The sequence below is a fragment of the Rhinatrema bivittatum genome, chromosome 16 (assembly GCF_901001135.1).
Source record: "Rhinatrema bivittatum chromosome 16, aRhiBiv1.1, whole genome shotgun sequence".
In the NCBI taxonomy this organism is placed as follows: Eukaryota; Metazoa; Chordata; class Amphibia; order Gymnophiona; family Rhinatrematidae; genus Rhinatrema; species Rhinatrema bivittatum.
In genome coordinates this window covers 71,821,133-71,840,835 of record NC_042630.1, presented here as the reverse complement: position 1 = coordinate 71,840,835, position 19,703 = coordinate 71,821,133, and the positions used below count along the sequence as shown (strand labels likewise).

The 19,703-nt window shown below is 50.4% G+C and overlaps 1 protein-coding gene across 1 annotated transcript in view; it reads left to right on the top strand.

The window, feature by feature from the left end:
- LOC115078746 (mucin-5AC-like) overlaps positions 1-19,703 on the top strand; it is a 272,347-nt gene that overhangs the window by 79,581 nt on the left and 173,063 nt on the right. Inside the window, exon 3 of the mRNA XM_029581756.1 lies at positions 591-850. Within this exon, the coding sequence (XP_029437616.1) occupies positions 591-850 (260 nt within the window). The remainder of the gene's footprint in view (positions 1-590; positions 851-19,703) is intronic.

Below are 19,703 nucleotides of genomic sequence, written 5' to 3'. Positions count from 1 at the left end.
TTGCAGAGCCTTTTCTTGAAGTATAAGCCATTTATATCATACTGTGGCTATTTAATCGCCTTTGTTGGCATTCAACAAATATCTCATACTGAGTTTCATGATTTAAATGCATTGGTAACATGGACTGTACATTTAAGTGACTGTAAGTGATTGAGAAGACCGAGCGATCTCCAGGTTACAGGAGAGACGCTGACTGGCTTGCTGATGCAGTTCACTTCATTAAACATTTTTTAAATAATCAAAAATTATAAAGATAAAAAAAATATAAAGTGAGCAATTGTTCTAATCAATTATTTGGTTTTCCCTTTTGCTAATTAAATCGTAAGAATGGCCATAACAGGGAGTAATGGAGACTCAATGAGGTAGGGAGCTGTGAGTGAGGCCAGCTTTTAAAGCATGGCAGGGATGCCTCATATGCCTTTGAGACTAACTTATGCGGGTCAGTCTTTGGCCCACTTGGGGCCCCTGCAGGCAGGAGGGCCACATAGTGGTCAGTACTGTTATATCACTGCAATGAAGTCTGGTTGCTTGACCAGATAGATCTGTTGGTCTGACCTGGTATTCCAATTCTTCTGTTTTTCTGTTCGCAGTTTGCAATCTAAACACTTGAAAGTAGAGGCAGGAGTGATAACTCTGCAGAAAATAAAGGCTGTGACAGAAGTAAGGAAGGTAATCACTCACATGAGGTACAACAAGAGGAACTTCGACAATGACATCGCCCTGCTGCTGCTCTCCACCCCGATGCACCTCAACCCCTTGAAGATGCCCATCTGCCTGCCATCTCAGGGATCATTCAGCAACAAAGACTGGAGGATGTGCTATAAGATTGGGTGGGGCACGACTGTAGGTGGTAAGCGCACCTTGCTCTTGTAATAATGCACTGATGAAACATGGCTCAGCCAGGGGAAGGGACTTGAGGTGTTGTAACAATTTAATTTTATCAATGTACAATCCTTAAGAAAGAAATTCTGATGTTTGATTTTGATTTATTGAATGCTGAATAGCTTGGTGTACTGTGTGTTAAGAGTCTTGACTCCTTGACAGATGCAGTTACTTTCAGAGAGCTTTTCTGTCCTCTTACTCTGTTATTTCATAATTAATCAAAACAAATAAAAATTATGAGTCATAACAAAAATGTCAAAAGGACGGAAGAATAACAAGCCCCAGGGGAGAATGCTAGGTGGACCTCAATCCGCTGTAGATTGTTTGTAGGCAATGGAATATAAATACGTTTTTACATTTTTCTTGAATTCCTTTGCATTTGTTAATTGCCTGAAGGAGTGTGGGATGGAGTTCCAGAGTGTAGGGCCGGCAACTGAGAAGGATAATTTTTAAAGCTGTGCATGCATATGGGGCATGTGTATAGGGGAGTGTACAAAATTGCTACATTATTTTATAACCTGCGCACATTTGACATCTACAGGTTATAAAATACATGTACATATGTGTGCAAATATGAGCGGATATGTAAAACTATCTACTATGTAAGCTTGGACTTATCAGGATAAGTAACGGTTAAATCAGCTCGCTAAGGAGTACTTGTAGATTTATCCGGCTTTCCAACTTAGCTGGATAAGTAGCATTTAAAGACTTACCCAGCTATCTTACTTATCCATGTAAGTAGCACTTTTCAGACTTATCCAGCTAAGTAGAGCTTGTCCAAATAAATGCCGCTAATTAGCTGGATAAGTTGGAACTTGTCCATCTAAGTAATAGCAATGGCACTACTTAAGTGAATAGTCAGGTTCATCTGCAGCGCATGAAGACCCTTCTGGTTCTTCAGCTTATAGTATCCCCATTTCAAACTAGACCCCCCACACCTAGCTACTTTTTCACTTTTAAGATAGTTACGTTCACTTACTCCTGATATTGAGCAGGAATAAAAATACACAAGTAAGGTGACACAAAAACAACTTACTTGCATAAATGTTGGTCCCCTTCCCTGGAATGCCCTAGGCCCATCCCTTTTTACCCACCTTAAATTTACTCACAAACTTGATTTACGCATATATGTTGAGGTTTCTAAAATAGCTATACTCATGTATATACTATTTTACATGCATAGGTGCTGAACAACTTCAGCACCCTTTGTTTAAAGTAAAATCTATTTCAAGTTTATTCATGTGCCTATTTGTAAACCGTTGTGATGGTATATCACTAAACGACGGTATAGAAATGTTTTTAAATAAATAAATAAATACTCTTTGCATACACAACTTTTGAAAGTTCACCTTTTAATGCTGAATTAGTTCCATTATTTACCTTTTGTGGGGCATGGTTCTTTGGCTCAAAGTTGGGAGCAAAAGAACCCTGCCTCTACCCAGTATTGTGGGCTTATGCTTGATCTTATTTGTTTGAATCATGCATAGATTCAGTCAAGGACATGGGATTATTCATTTGTTAAGGTCCCCTGATCCAACATTTTAAATCAAGACTATGGATTCCTATTGCATGTGAATCTGCCAACTCTGAATACCTGTCTTCATGTTTAAAAGAGGTTATATGGTTATTGAGTCACTTTGCTCACTCTGGTTGCCCCAAACTAGCCTCTGCCTCTTTCTTGATGTTGAATCTGCCATGTTTTATGGCAGGACTCTTAGTTGAAGCCCTAGTTCTGTTGCTGTCATTAAATTAAGTTTGAAGGATACAACAACATATAGAGTACCCTGGTTTATCATCTGAGGTTAAATCTGCCAAATGCTTGGCTGAATGACGCTGGCAAAAAATCCCAATGAAAATATTGCATCTTGCTTGTCTTGATGATTATAGGCTACTTATTGAGAGTTGAGAGGACAATGAAATTATTTTTCTCCTCCTGTATTCAGGCTTCACTTAATTGCCCACATGAGTTGTTTAGGTCTGCAAAACCATTGTCAGGTGAAGCCTCATCTGCTCTCCTTATAGCTTTGTAAATTTTTTTCAAGAGAAATTTGAAAACATTTGTACCAGTTTTTCCAATGATATTGTCCCTGATGCATCTCATAAGTAAGAACATATGAAATGCCATGCCGAGTCAAACCAAGAGTAGCCAATCCAGCAATGGCATATCAAGGGTGGGGTGGGGAGTGGCAAGACCCTTGGTGCTGGGCTTTAGGGGGCAGATAGAGGGTCTTTTTTTGTAATTTTGTTTCAGCACATAACTGAGAACTCTTTTGAAAACTCTGGGCCCTACCCCAGAAGCAGTCCTGGATGAAAACATCACCTGGGCCCAGCACACCAAAAGGAAAATGGAAGAGTGTACCATTGGGCTGTGTGTCTAAGGAGACAGAGCAGGGGCATCCTTAGCCCTGTGCATATGGGGCCTATACCCGCAGTCTCTTCTGATGGCTATTGGGTTCGAGGCTGCCAAAGACCACATATTGCAGGGGCTTAAGAAGAGGTCTGTCAGGGCCGCTTGTGTGTTTGTGCGTGAGAGCATCTGTGTATGATAGAGAGAAGCACATGCTTATGTGTATGAGAGAGAGAGTGTGCGTGTGCACGTGTGAGAATCTGTGCATATGGGAGGGGTCATGTGTATGAGAGAGAGGGAGCACATGCTTATGTGTATGAGAGAGAGAGTGTGTGTGTGCACGTGTGAGAATCTGTGCATATGAGAGGGGTCATGTGTATGAGAGAGAGGGAGCATGTGTTTGAGTGAGAGTATGTGTATATGACAGAAAAGGAGCTTGTGTGTGTGTGTGAGAGCCTGTGAGGGCGCTAGGTACTAGATGCCTACTTGTGAGCCAAATGGTGACCTACTGGCAGGCTTTCACATGTGGCCAGTAGGAAAAAGAAGATGACCACCAGCAGGGAGGAAGGAGTCATATGTGTAACGCCCCCTTAACCACTTACCTCGCAGTGTGTTCCTGGTCCGGGACTGATCTTATGGGCAGCCCCCCCTAGAGAAGACTCTGTTGGTCCTCACATTCTTGGTGCCTGGTGCTTCCACCTGGGAAGAAGGTGTTAGTGGGTGGGATTTCACTCCCTTTACCCCAGGATAAGAAAAGGGACTGTGAACAAGGCTGATAGTATGTACAAATATATACAGGTATATACTATACAAATATATACATGTCTACTTGACTATGTACATTTCTAATAGATTGTCAAACAGCACACTTGTGGTTAGTAGCCTCAGGCCATGCAACTATATACATTAATATATAACATTTAATACTTGGCAATTTGGGGTTGTTGGCCACCACAACATACCACCAGATGGAATAGAAGAGACCTCTTTCATTCCTCCTTACTCAAGCATTATTATTATCCTCCCACTTTTATCCCAAGTCTCACTCATGTAACAGATGCAACTTGGCTAGTGGGCAGTGTTGGCCTGGGGGGGGGGGGGGCTGTTCCACTGAAAAGTCTGTGCCCAACACTGGGGTCCACGCCCTCCCGGGGGACCCAACTCCGCCTCCCTGGACTGCTGCTGTGATTTCATCTTTGGACCTGCTGCTGGGGGTCCACGCCCTCCTGAGGGACCCACTCTGCCTCCTGGACTGTTGCTGGGGTCCCTTGCCCAAGGGGGACTGTTTGATCTCCAGATCTGTGCTGGGGGTCCCCTCACTCAAGGGGGGGAGGGGCGGGGGGGGGGGGGGGGGGGAGAACCACTCCACCTCCAGGTCTGCTGCTGTCCTTCAGTTCTCCTTTGGTAGGAAGTTTTTCCTTGGCTTGGGTTTATAGCTCCACTAGGCTCTTGGCTGTTTTAAGCATTCAGTGACTCTGGCCCTCAAGAGTCTAGCTTTTCAGTGTTTTTAGTTCTGCTAAGCTCACGGCCAATCATGCATTGTTACCCAGCCTGGCTTTTGCTTTACCTGTTTATCTGACTCTGTATGGATCACCTCTCAGCCAAAAGCCCAAAACCCAGGCAGGACTACAGAGAGAATAACCATGTGCACGTCCCTTTGTCCTACCTAGCCATCCCCTTGTTGTCAGGGGACTCACTACTCACATGTCTGAATACCCTTGTTAGTCAGGGTGAAAATCTGCTTCCTTTGACTGTTTTCAGTACATTTTCTCTCATAAATCCCTTTCCCAGTCATGGTTCTGTAACTTATGGGTTTGAATCCTCTAAGATTTTTGTGATATTTCCTACAAAATTACCAGCAGAGTTCAGGGGGTTGAGACATGCAAATCCCCTACCTGAATATCTGACTAATCTAGTCAACGGTCAGTTAAGTACTTTATACTAAGGGGTCTGACGTCCTTTTCAATTTAATTCTGTGTTTCCTGGGCTGGCGCCTCATGTTACAAAGCTGCATTGTCCTTTCCTTTTTTTTCTCCTACAGTTTACTTAAATGCATGCTCAAACCTCAGTCTCTTGTGTGTGTGGGGGAGTTTCATATGGCAGGTTGTGACTGAGTGGGAAGAGAAGGGGTATGAGTGAGAAAAGCAAAGGGAAGAAATGGGTCTGACAGTGAGGGATGGGAAGGGGGAGAGTGAGGGGATGAGGATGTTGAGTAACTGAGAGGGGATGGGAGGGAGAGGTGAGAGACTGTTACGGTCCCGGTCACTAAGCTAGTGACCGGGCACCTACCTCTTCCCGACGCGCCGGGAATTGCACCGCAAGACGCCAGAGTCGGGGCCTTCCAGGCCGCATGGCAGCGGCGTCTCCACGAGGGAGACGCCGCCAAAGACTCCTCCCCTCGACGGGAAGAAACGCGCGCGTGGGCCAGCGTTTTCAGCCGTCAGCACCCGGATGTGCTGACACGCCTCCAGTGACGTCAGACGCCGGGTAGGGGGATTTAAACGGGGAGCCGGGACCTTGCCAATTGCCTTGCAACGAGGTTCCTTCTCTGAAGCTCTAGTTGCCGTCTTGCTTGTCCGGTTCCTGTTCCCTGCTGCCTGTCTTTGGATATTGCCTGCCTGATCTCGACTCCTGCCTGGTTCCTGGATTTCTGCTTGCTTTGCGGTTCTGCTTCTGCCTGACTTCTGCCTGCCTTGATCACGGTCCGTGACTCCGACTCTGCTTGCTTGCTGCCTGCCTTGACCCCGGTCCGTGACTCCGACTCCTGCTTGCCTGCTGCCTGCCTTGACCCCGGTCCGTGACTCCGACTCCTGCTTGCCTGCTGCCTGCCTTGACCCCGGGCCGTGACTACGACTTCTGCCTGCCAGCCGCCTGCCTCGACTCCGGTTCTTACTCCACTCCTGGGTTTCTTCGTCCTCGCCTAAGTCCCAGCGGTCCGGGTCCCTACGGGCTCCTCCTGGGGGAACCTCGGACTTCCAGGGTGAAGACTCCTAAGTCCTAGCAACCCGGGCTCCCACAGCTTCTCTGGAGGGGTCACGGGTTTCCAGGTGAAATTCCGTCTGCCCAGTGTGAGTTCTGCCTCCCGACTGTTCCCCCGGGTCAGTCGGCCTAAGGATCCACTTCTGGATTTGGTCCGTCATAACAGTTTGCAAGGCCATGGATCCGGCAGATCTCGCTGGTCTTCAGGCCATCCCTGGGCTTGCCCAGCGCCTGGTGCAACAGCAACAAGTGCTGGATTCCTTGGTAGCTTCGGTGGAGCGGATGGCTACTCGTATGGACGCTGAAGCCCCAGCGCCAGTTCCAGTGCCTGCACCCGCTCCGGTTGTTACGCTTCAGACACCCACACAGCTTCCTGCTTCCGTCACGCTACGCAGGAGACGCCAAGGGGTGTTGCGGTTTTCTTAATCAGTGTTTTGTGCGGTTCGCCTTGCTCCCCAACCAATTTCCTACGGATTCGGTCAAGGTCGCATATATCTTTTCCTTGCTGGACGGCAAAGCCTTGAATTGGGCATCTCCTATGTGGGAGAAGAGTGACACCACCCTTTCTAATCTGGATCGCTTCGTGGCTAGTTTTCGAGCAGCTTTCGACGAACCCGCTCACCAGACCTCTGCCACGTCGGAATTACTACAACTCCGGCAAGGGGCCCGCACTCTGGCTGAGTACGCCTTGGAGTTCCGCACACTTGCTCTAGAGGTGGGCTGGCGTGACGATGCTCTTCGTGGGATTTTCCTTGAAGGTCTGGTGGGTCGGATTAAGGACGTTCTGGCCGCCAGAGATCTTCCTGAGGACCTGGACATGCTCATTGAACTGGCTGGACGCATTGACCAATGTTTACAACAAAGAGCCAGGGAGTTTCGCCCTCCGCGACGCATGTCTCCACTAGCCCCGGCGTTCTCAAGACCGCTCACACCAGCTCCTAGGTCTTCAGGGGCTTCCGCAGAATCCTCTGCCGAGGAACCTATGCAGTTAGGACGAACTTCCCTAACCGAAGAAGAGAAACGCCACCGTCGGACATTGGGGTTGTGTCTGTATTGCGGTGGTAAGGGGCACTTCCTTTCCCAATGTAAGGAACGGCCGGGAAATGCCCACGCCTAGGAGGGATGGAGGAGTGTCTCCTGGGCTGTTTTAACGCTGCTCCTCAATGTACAGTACCTGTAACCCTGAAAGTCTCGGGGGGTTCCTTGAAACGCAGGCTCTGATTGACTCTGGGGCTGGAGGGTAACTTTATCACCGTGAACTGGTACAACAACTTCATTTGGCCACACAACCCCGTGATCCTCCTCTCCGAGTTACCTCCATTCAGGGGACTCCCTTGCCTGGTAGTATTTCTGTTGCTACCGTTCCGCTCATACTTCAAACTGGACTTTTACATGAAGAAATGATCTCGTTCCTAGTTTTGGAAAGGTCGGTGTACCCAATAGTTCTAGGTCTACCCTGGTTGCAGCTACACTCCCCAGTGATTCGCTGGGATGATTTACAGATCACACAGTGGAGTCCTCATTGTTTTCAGTCTTGCATTAAGACCACGGTGGTTCCGCCCATCTCTTTGGCCCACGCTGGGATGCTACTTCCAGATCAGTACAGTGACTTTTCTGACGTGTTCTCTAAAGAAAAGGCAGAACTTCTACCACAACATCGCCCCTTCGATTGTGCTATTGAACTTCTTCCGGGTACAACACCATCACGGGGTAGGGTGTACCCTCTCTCTCTGCCCGAGACGAAGGCCATGTCGGATTATATTAAGGAGAATCTCGCCAAGGGATTCATTCGCACTTCTAAATCGCCTGCCGGAGCCGGATTCTTTTTTGTGGCTAAAAAGGATGGCTCATTGCGACCCTGCATTGATTACCGGGGCTTAAACGCCATCACCAAAAAGGACCGCTACCCGTTACCACTGATTCCAGAATTACTAGACAAACTTCAGGGGGCGCGGGTGTTTATGAAACTGGACTTAAGGGGGGCCTATAACTTGGTGCGCATCCGTCCCGGGGACAAGTGGAAGACCGCCTTCAATACCCGGGACGGACACTACGAGTACTTGGTTATGCCGTTTGGCCTATGTAATGCGCCCGCAGTATTCCAACATCTCATGAACGAGATACTCAGAGATCTGCTTAACTCCTGCGTTATAGTGTATTTGGACGATGTCCTCATTTTCTCACAAGATTTGAACACCCATTGACAACAAGTCCGACAAGTACTCCAGATTCTCTGAGAGCAACATCTCTACGCTAAACTGGAAAAATGTTTATTTGAGCAGGACTCTTTGCCCTTTCTGGGTTATATTGTGTCCGCTACAGGTATTCAGCATGGACCCCGAAAAGGTGTCCGCGATTAGAAGTGGCCTCAACCTATTGCTTAAAGGCATTACAACGCTTTTTAGGCTTCGCGAACTTTTACAGGCACTTTCATCTCAGGATACTCATGGCTGGTAGCACCACTGACCGCCCTTAACTAAGAAAGGAGCGGACACCAACACTGACTCCAGAAGCTTGTAAAGCATTTCAGGATTTAAAAGACGCGTTCCTATTGGAGACTTGCCTCCGCCATCCTGAACCCACTAACGTCCCTTCGTGGTGGAGGTGGACGCTTCCAGTGTGGCGGTAGGAGCCGTTTTGTCTCAGTACTCTCCAGTTCTGGAAACTTGTTACCGTGCTCCTACTTTTCCAAGAAATTCACCGCCTGCCGAGAACAACTACGGGATCGGCGATAAGGAACTCCTAGCCATAAGTTAGCTTTCGAAGAATGGAGGCAATGGCTGGAGGGAGCTCAACATCAGGTCACGGTGTATACCGACCATAAGAATTTGGAGTTCTTAGCACAGGCCCAGCGCCTTAACCCCAGGCAGGCTCGCTGGTCGTTATTTTTCAGCCGGTTTTGATTTCATCCTTAAGTACCGTCCGGCATCGAAAAATGTTCGAGCCGATGCATTATCTCGAAACACCATCTTCGAGGAGGAAGATGACCCTCCACAGTACATCATCAATCCGGCTAAAGTTTTTCTTGCTAGCACCAGTATTTCCACGACGGGAAGAGTGGTAGTTCCTCGACGAGATCAGAGGAGAGTTCTGGAGTGGGCCCATGACTTCCTCACGGGGGGCCATGCCGGTCGGGAGAGGACCTTGACCCTCTTGAACCGGTACTACTGGTGGCCTCGGGTGCGACAAGATGTGCACGAATATGTGGCATCTTGCCCAGTATGTGCCAGACAAAAACCGCTCATTGGACGACCATGGGGACTTCTGCAGCCTTTGCCTATTCCCACGGAACCTTGGACCCACATTGCCACTGATTTCGTGGTGGATTTGCCTCTGTCTGAAGGTCATACGGTGATTTGGGTTACCGTAGACTGGTTCTCTAAAATGGTTCACCTAGTACCTTTGCCCAAACTTCCATCTGCTCCGGAATTGGCACGTCTATTTACTCAGCACATCTTCCGAGCGCATGGTCTCCCACAGAGCATTGTGTCGGATCGTGGATCGCAGTTCACTGCCCGCTATTGGCGTGCTATTTGCAAGAAGTTTGGAGTTCAATTGAATTTATCCACCGCGTTCCATCCACAAAGCAATGGACAAACGGAACGAATGAATCGGTCCCTCAAATTGTTCCTTCGCAGCTTCATTTCTGAGAAAAGGGACAACTGGGTTTCTCTATTGCCATGGGCCGAATTCGCGTATAATAATCACCAGCATTCCGTCAAACCCCGTTCCAGACCGTCTTTGGACGGCATCTCAAACCTCCGGTACCACTTCCTATGGAGGTTCCTTCTCCAGCGGCCCAGTCGGTGGCTTCTCAGCTTCACCGACTCTGGAAGATTCTTCAGCAGCGATTCTCCACAGCAGCACAAAGAACACGTAAAGTGGTGAATCGCCATCGACGTCATGCACCAGAATTGTTACCTGGTACTAAGGTTTGGCTTAGTACTAAAAACCTGCACTTCCCAGGACGTACTCGCAAGTTGAAGCCCAGGTTCTGTGGTCCTTTTCCCGTGGCTGAACGGATTGGTCTGATATCCTACAGGTTGCGTCTCCCATCATCTTTACGTGTTCACAATGTGTTTCACGTATCCCTTTTGAAACCAGTAGTGTACTTTCGTTTTCATCAGCCTACTCCAGATGACATTTCTGCCTCTTCTCCTGGGGAGCCTGTCTATCAGGTACGCGAAGTACGTGATGTGCGCTTTTCCAATCGCCGATGGGAATATTTGCTATCATGGGAGGGTTGGGGTTCTGAGGAGGGACTCCTGGGAACCTGCACGAAATATTTTGGACAAGTCTCTGTTGACTCAATTTCACTTGGACAATCCCGGGAAGCCCGGTCCTCTTCGGAGGGGGCGTAAAAGGGGGGGTACTGTTACGGTCCCGGTCACTAAGCTAGTGACCGGGTACCTACCTCTTCCCGACGCGCCGGGAATTGCACCGCAAGACGCCAGAGTCGGGGCCTTCCAGGCCGCATGGCAGCGGCGTCTCCACGAGGGAGACGCCGCCAAAGACTCCTCCCCTCGACGGGAGAACGCGCGCGGGGGCCAGCGTTTTCAGCCGTCAGCACCCGGATGTGCTGACACGCCTCCAGTGACGTCAGACGCCGGGTAGGGGATTTAAACGGGGAGCCGGGACCTTGCCAATTGCCTTGCAACGAGGTTCCTTCTCTGAAGCTCTAGTTGCCGTCTTGCTTGTCCGGTTCCTGTTCCCTGCTGCCTGTCTTTGGATATTGCCTGCCTGATCTCGACTCCTGCCTGGTTCCTGGATTTCTGCTTGCTTTGCGGTTCTGCTTCTGCCTGACTTCTGCCTGCCTTGATCCCGGTCCGTGACTCCGACTCCTGCTTGCTTGCTGCCTGCCTTGACCCCGGTCCGTGACTCAGACTCCTGCTTTCTTGCTGCCTGCCTTGACCCCGGTCCGTAACTCCGACTCCTGCTTGCTTGCTGCCTGCCTTGACCCCGGTCCGTGACTACGACTTCTGCCCGCCTGCCGCCTGCCTTGACCACAGTCCGTGACTACGACTTCCGCCTGCCAGCCGCCTGCCTCGACTCCGGTTCTTACTCCACTCCTGGGTTTCTTCGTCCTCGCCTAAGTCCCAGCGGTCCGGGTCCCTACGGGCTCCTCCTGGGGGGACCTCGGACTTCCAGGGTGAAGACTCCTAAGTCCTAGCAACCCAGGCTCCCACAGCTCCTCTGGAGGGGTCACAGGTTTCCAGGTGAAATTCCGTCTGCCCGGTGTGAGTTCTGCCTCCCGACTGTTCCCCCGGGTCAGTCGGCCTAAGGATCCACTTTCGGATTTGGTCCGTCATAACAGAGACTGAGTGGGAAGGGAAGGTGAGAGTGAAGGAAAGGGGCTTAAGTGACTGAGAGGGAAGGGAAGAGTGAGAGATAAGTGAATGGGACAGAAAGGGGAGGGGGGGAAGGGGATTGAGGCAGTAGAAGAGGGGAGTGAGAAGGATAGGGTAGAAAGGAGCATGTGTGTGAATGAACATATGTGTATATGAGAGAGAGAGGAGAAACTGTGTGTGATCTATACTCTCCTGCCTCCCTCTACTAATCCATGACAATCTCAGGGTGACTGGAAATCAAAAGTTCCCAGGTATGAAGAGGAGAACTGTATACTTCACAATTATGATGAGTTTTTATTTAATGATTTTTCTTTATGAGGAATGGTGATGTTTCTGTTTTGCATTATTGCATTGCCTATAAGTCTGGCTGGGAGGTCTGGGAGGGGAGAGAGGCTAAGGAGCAAGTGTGCTGGGGACTGGGAGGTCTGGGAGGGGAGAGAGGCTAAGGAGCAAGTGTGCTGGGGACTGGGAGGTCTGGGAGGGGAGAGAGGCTAAGGAGCAAGAGTGATGGGGACTGGGAGGTCAGGGAGGGGAGAGAGGCTAAGGAGCAAGAGTGCTGGGGGACTGGGAGGTCTGGGAGGGGAGAGAGGCTAAGGAGCAAGTGTGCTGGGGACTGGGAGGTCTGGGAGGGGAGAGAGGCTAAGGAGCAAGAGTGATGGGGACTGGGAGGTCAGGGAGGGGAGAGAGGCTAAGGAGCAAGAGTGCTGGGGACTGGGAGGTCTGGGAGGGGAGAGAGGCTAAGGAGCAAGTGTGCTGGGGACTGGGAGGTCTGGAAGGGGAGAGAGGCTAAGGAGCAAGAGTGATGGGGACTGGGAGGTCTGGGAGGGGAGAGAGGCTAAGGAGCAAGTGTGCTGGGGACTGGGAGGTCTGGAAGGGGAGAGAGGCTAAGGAGCAAGAGTGATGGGGACTGGGAGGTCAGGGAGGGGAGAGAGGCTAAGGAGCAAGAGTGCTGGGGACTGGGAGGTCTGGGAGGGGAGAGAGGCTAGGGAGCAAGAGTGCTGGGGACTGGAAGGTCTGGGAGGGGAGAGAGGCTAGGGAGCAAGTGTGCTGGGGACTGGGAGGTCTGGGAGGGAAGAGAGGCTAAGGAGCAAGAGTGCTGGGGACTGGGAGGTCTGGGGAGGGGAAAGAGGCTAAGGAGCAAGAGTGCTGGGGGACTGGGAGGTCTGGGAGGGGAGAGAGGCTAAGGAGCAAGAGTGCTGGGGACTGGGAGGTCTGGGAGGGGAGAGAGGCTAAGGAGCAAGAGTGCTGGGGACTGGGAGGTCTGGGAGGGGAAAGAGGCTAAGGAGTAAGAGTGCTGGGGACTGGGAGGTCTGGGAGGGGAAAGAGGCTAAGGAGCAAGAGTGCTGGGGACTGGGAGGTCTGGGAGGGGAGAGAGGCTAAGGAGCAAGAGTGCTGGGGACTGGGAGGTCTGGGAGGGGAAAGAGGCTAAGGAGTAAGAGTGCTGGAGACTGGGAGGTCTGGGAGGGGAGAGAGGCTAAGGAGCAAGAGTGCTGGGGACTGGGAGGTCTGGGAGGGAAGAGAGGCTAAGGAGCAAGTGTGCTGGGGACTGGGAGGTCTGGGAGGGGAGAGAGGCTAAGGAGCAAGAGTGCTGGGGACTGGGAGGTCTGGGAGGGGAAAGAGGCTAAGGAGCAAGAGTGCTGGGGACTGGGAGGTCTGGGAGGGGAGAGAGGCTAAGGAGCAAATGTGCTGGGGACCGGAGGTCTGGGAGGGGAGAGAGGCTAGGGAGCAAGTGTGCTGGGGACTGGGAGGTCTGGGAGGGGAGAGGGGGCTGGGGAGTGCTGGGGACTGGGAGGTCTGGGAGGGGAGAGAGGCTAACGAGCAAGAGTGCTAGGGACTGGGAGGTCTGGGAGGGGAGAGAGGCTAAGGAGCAAGAGTGCTGGCGACTGGGAGGTCTGGGAGGGGAGAGAGGCTAGGGAGCAAGTGTGCTGGGGACTGGGAGGTCTGGGAGGGAAGAGAGGCTAGGGAGCAAGTGTGCTGGGGACTGTGAGGTCTGGGAGGGGAGAGAGGCTAGGGAGCAAGTGTGCTGGGGACTGGGAAGTCTGGGAGGGGAGAGAGGCTAAGGAGCAAGAGTGCTGGGGACTGGGAGGTCTGGGAGGGGAGAGAGGCTAAGGAGCAAGAGTGCTGGGGACTGTGAGGTCTGGGAGGGGAGAGAGGCTAAGGAGCAAGAGTGCTGGGGACTAGGAGGTCTGGGAGGGGAGAGAGGCTAAGGAGCAAGAGTGCTGGGACGAGGAGGTCTGGGAGGGGAGAGAGGCTAAGGAGCAAGAGTGCTGGGGACTAGGAGGTCTGGGAGGGGAGAGAGGCTAAGGAGCAAGAGTGCTGGGGACTAGGAGGTCTGGGAGGGGAGAGAGGCTAAGGAGCAAGAGTGCTGGGGACTGGGAGGTCTGGGAGGGGAGAGAGGCTAGGGAGCAAGTGTGCTGGGGACTGGGAGGTCTGGGAGGGGAGAGAGGCTAAGGAGCAAGAGTGCTGGGGACTGGGAGGTCTGGGAGGGGAGAGAGGCTAAGGAGCAAGAGTGCTGGGGACTGGGAGGTCTGGGAGGGGAGAGAGGCTAAGGAGCAAGAGTGCTGGGGACTGGGAGGTCTGGGAGGGGAGAGAGGCTAAGGAGCAAGAGTGCTGGGGACTGGGAGGTCTGGGAGGGGAGAGAGGCTAAGGAGCAAATGTGCTGGGGACTGGGAGGTCTGGGAGGGGAGAGAGGCTAGGGAGCAAGTGTGCTAGGGACTGGGAGGACTGGGAGGGGAGAGGGGGCTGGGGAGTGCTGGGGACTGGGAGGTCTGGGAGGGGAGAGAGGCTAAGGAGCAAGAGTGCTGGGGACTGGGAGGTCTGGGAGGGGAGAGAGGCTAAGGAGCAAGAGTGCTGGGGACTGGGAGGTCTGGGAGGGGAGAGAGGCTAAGGAGCAAGTGTGCTGGAGACTGGGAGGTCTGGCGGGGAGAGAGGCTAAGGAGCAAATGTGCTGGGGACTGGGAGGTCTGGGAGGGGAGAGAGGCTAAGGAGCAAGAGTGCTGGGGACTGGGAGGTCTGGGAGGAGATAGAGGCTAGGGAGCAAGTGTGCTGGGGACTGGGAAGTCTGGGAGGGGAGAGGGGGCTGGGGAGGAACACTGTTGGGGTTTGGAAGGGTAGGAGAGTGAGACTGTTATTGCTTCTGTTTCTCTAGGAAAATGCAATTGTTTTATTTCTCTTGTGTTATATTTATTTTTATTTATTTATTTATTTATTTAACAGCTTTTCTATACTGACATTAAAGTACACATCATATCGGTTTATTGCAGGCAGAGTCCAGATTAAGGGGGTTTCCAGCTCAGCTTTTGTCTCCATGTTTCTCTTTCTAATTTGTTGTCCATTACTCTGTATTTGGTGAGGGGTTAGGCAGTAGAGATGTGAATCGTGTGCCCGATCGTCTTAACGATCAGGTTCGGATGGTGGGAAGGAAAAATCGGATCATAGAAACATAGAAACATAGAAATGACGGCAGAAGAAGACCAAATGGCCCATCCAGTCTGCCCAGCAAGCTTCACACATTTTTTCTCTCATACTTATCTGTTTCTCTTAGCTCTTGGTTCTATTTCCCTTCCACCCCCACCTTTAATGTAGAGAGCAGTGATGGAGCTGCATCCAAGTGAAATATCTAGCTTGATTAGTTAGGGGTAGTAGCCGCCGCAATAAGCAAGCTACACCCATGCTTATTTGTTTTACCCAGACTATGTTATACAGCCCTTATCGGTTGTTTTTCTTCTCTGCCGTTGAAGCAGGGAGCTATGCTGGATATGCGTGAAGTATCAGTCTTCTCCCATGCTGTTGAAGCAGAGAGCCATGCTGGATGTGCATCGAAAGTGAAGTATCAGGCACATGTGGTTTGGGGTAGTAACCGCCGTAACAAGCCAGCTACTCCCCGCTTTGTGAGTGCGAACCCTCTTTTCTTCTCCCCTGCCGTTGAAGCAGAGAGCTCTGCTGGATGTGTGAAGTATCAGTTTTTCTTCTCCCCTGCCGTTGAATCAGAGAACTATGCTGTATATGCATTGAAAGTGAAGTATCAGGCTTATTTGATTTGGGGTAGTAACCGCCGTAACAAGCCAGCTACTCCCCTCTTTGTGAGTGTGAATCCTTTTTTCCACATTTCCTCTTGCTGTTGAAGCTTAGAGCGATGTTGGAGTCACAGTAAGCATGTGTATGTTTATTTAATAAGGGTATTGACTCCAGGCAGTAGCCATCATTCTGGCGAGTCACCCACTCTTCATTGGCAGCCTCTTGACTTTATGGATCCACAGTGTTTATCTCACGCCCCTTTGAAGTCCTTCACAGTTCTGGTCTTCACCACATCCTCCGGAAGGGCATTCCAGACATCCACCACCCTCTCCGTGAAGAAATACTTCCTGACATTGGTTCTGAATCTTCCTCCCTGGAGCTTCAAATCGTGACCCCTGGTTCTGCTGATTTTTTTCCTATGGAAAAGGTTTGTCGTTGTCTTTTGATCATTAACACCTTTCAAGTATCTGAAAGTCTGTATCATATCACCTCTGCTCCTCCTTTCCTCCAGGGTGTACATATTTAGATTCTTCAATCTCTCCTCGTACGTCATCCGATGAGGATCGTTAGAGATTGTGAATTGGAATCATTCCGATTCCAATTCACATTGTTAATTTTTTTGTGAGGCCTGAGCAGATAAACAAAACCCCACTGAAACCCCCCCCCCAAAAAAGTTAAATTACCTGGTTGTCCAGTGGGGGGGGTGTCCCCGGCGAGAACTCCCGCTCTCGGGCCATCGGCGCCATTTTGGCTACCACTGATAAAAAGGCGCCGATGGCCCGAAAAAAAACCCCCACCCCAACCCTTTTCAAATTACCCCTTTGCTTTTCCCACCCTCCCGACCCCCCAAAAAACCTTTTACATGTACCTGGTGGTCTAGCGGGGGGTCCTGGAGCCATCCCTTCAATCGTGCCGGTGCTGGAGGTTTCAAAATGGCGCCGATCGCCTTTGCCCTTACCTTGTCACAGTGAGAGACCGTCGCTCCCTGTGACAAAGCAGTCGATCGCCTTTGCCCTTACCTTGTCACAGTGAGCGACCGTCGCTCCCTGTGACAAAGCAGTCGATCGCCTTTGCCCTTACCTTGTCACAGTGAGCGACCGTCGCTCCCTGTGACAAAGCAGTCGATCGCCTTTGCCCTTACCTTGTCACAGGGAGCGACGGTCGCTCCCTGTGACAAGGTAAGGGCAAAGGCGATCAGCGCCATTTTGAAACCTCCAGCACCGGCACCGGCACGATTGAAGGGATGGCTCCAGGACCCCCCGCTAGACCACCAGGTACATGTAAAAGGTTTTTGGGGGGGTCGGGAGGGTGGGAGAAGCAAAGGGGTAATTTGAAAAGGGTCGGGTGGGGTTTTTTTTTCGGGCCATCGGCGCCTTTTTATCAGTGGTAGCCAAAATGGCGCCGATGGCCCGAGAGCGGGAGATCGCGCCGGGGACCCCACCCCCCCCCCCCCCCCCCCCACTGGACCACCAGGTAACTTAACATTTTGGGGGGGTTCGGGAGGGTAAGGAATTTCTTTTAAAAGGTCGGGGAGGGTTTAGGGGTTGTTTTGGTGTGCCGGTTTTCCCACCCTCCCCCAAATAATTCCCGTGCCCTATTTAACGATACAATATAAATGCTCCTGACGATAAATCGTGGGCATTTGTATTGTATCGTGTACTCTAACGGTTTAGAATGATTTTAAAATTATCGGACGATAATTTTAATCGTTCAAAAACGATTCACACCCCTATTAGGCAGTGTGCTGTAATGAGGCTGCAGTGATGTGTGCAGGTCTGGAGAAAAGGACACATTTGGAATGGTTTTTCTTTTTTTTTCTCTCCTCATGGTCAGAAGTGGGAAAAAACTGGAAATATTATTTAGTTATTTAAAATGTTTATAGCCTACCCCTCCGTAGTTCCGAGCGTGGAAGAATTTAAAAATTTGACATCCCAGTCCTTGACTCTTGGTCTTATTCTTTATCAGGGAACATTTTTATTTGTGGGCAGTACCACAGAGGGCAGTACCATAGTGGGCAGTACCACAGAGGGAAGGGAATGTTGATGGCCTGTCTGCAAGCAGGGAAGCTTTTGCCCCATTGACTTTTTCCAACAGTCTGTTGGTTCATTTTTTTCCTGGGGTTTGCATTAGTGTGACTTTCTTGCACACACCCTTTCCCCCCTCCCCACTTTGTTCATTCCCGTGTTCCTCAGATTTAAGCTGCTATCTCTGTTTTTTGTGAATTAGCTTTATGTGACATTTCTTATGGATATTCTTTTTGTTTTATTTTTTTCTTTTGTATGATATATAAAATAGTGTATTTTAAATTGTTTTATTATGTCTGTATTTTATTTGTTTAATTTACCATATTTTAGGAACAACTGCTCATTATTTAACTTATTGTTATTTATGTTTTACTTATATTTTATGAGTGGAAACTGTTGTGATGGCCAGTCGGAACAACGGTATCTATAACTGAGAGACGCAAGACTCGCTCACTGACTTCCTTCCTTCCCCCCCCCCTTCCCATCTCTCCTTTTACCTCCTCCCTCTTCCTTTGCATTTACCAGCCCCAAAAATACACAGACAACTTTGATGGGGTAATAAAGGCCGCAGTTTAATTATAAGACCCGAGCCCTTCAACAATTTAACACAATACAACATTTCCCCCCCCCCCTATATTGCCACCTATCGGGCTCCCCATCTCTTCCAGTGGTTGAGCTCCAGGTGCCGTAACCTCTGAGCATCGGCCCCCCTCTTGCTCATTGTCCATCTCGTGCAACAGCACCCCCCGCGCTGCACGAGATCCCCCCCCTTTTTCGGATTTTAACTAAACAATCAAATGCAATAACATTTTCTGGGCTCGGGTTTTCCGCCCACTGCGACAAGTGCACATCCTTATTTAAACATAACATTGTCAATTACCAAATGGGAGGGCGGGCGGGAAAGCTCAACTTGCTGCCTCTGCCGCTCCTCACTCACTGCGCTCCAAACGGTCACACAGCCCCCACCATCCCATAATTCCTCGTCTCCATAACTTTTGAATTACTCCTATCCCATTGGTTGACCTGTCCCTCACCTCACCCTGCCTCCATCCCCTCCCCCCCGTCCACAGTTCCACTCTCTTGCCTCCAGTTATAGGCGCAGCGCGAGACTAGCTCACTCTGCTTCCACTAACTGAGAGACGCAAGACTCGCTCACTGACTTCCTTCCTTCCCCCCCCTTCCCATCTCTCCTTTTACCTCCTCCCTCTTCCTTTGCATTTACCAGCCCCAAAATACACAGACAACTTTGATGGGGTAATAAAGGCCGCAGTTTAATTATAAGACCCGAGCCCTTCAACAATTTAACACAATACAACATTCCCCCCCCCCCCCCCTATATTGCCACCTATCGGGCTCCCCACCTCTTCCAGTGGTTGAGCTCCAGGTGCCGTAACCTCTGAGCATCGGCCCCCCTCTTGCTCATTGTCCATCTCGTGCAACAGCCCCCCCGCGCTGCACGAGATCCCCCCCTTTTTCGGATTTTAACTAAACAATCAAATGCAATAACATTTTCTGGGCTCGGGTTTTCCGCCAAAGAACAATAACAACACCGTTGTCATTGTTCCCCCCCACTGTGGCCCTTATCTGAAACAATTACCCTCTCCAAACCTTCCTGAATCGTGTTGTTAAACAAGTCAATACCAACATCAGATAAATGTATGCCATCAGATCGAAAGTATCCAGGAATGACCTCCCATGCCCACTCATGTTGTACCCAAAACCCTCCTTGTCTCACCAACCACTTTCCTATTTGCTTGTTTAACTTTTTCACCCCTTTACACCATAAAGGCCATCCCACAAATTTCAATCGTATTATGATATCCGACCACCCTAACCGAGTGTCCGGCATCATGTTCAGTAGTCTACTAAAGTCCTTCTTGATTTTCATCAGCAAGTCTTTGCAAGAGCCATCTCCGACATCATTGCCACCCAAGTGTATCAGCAAAACTTCAGGGAGTCCGTTCTCCAGAACACATGTCTGCAGGAAAGGTAACAGTCCGTCCCATTTCATCCCCCGATGACTCATCCATCTGATGGTCCAATTATGTGCATCCAGCTCGAGATTAATTCCATATGGCCTTCTTTCCGCTCTAATTGCTGCCCAGT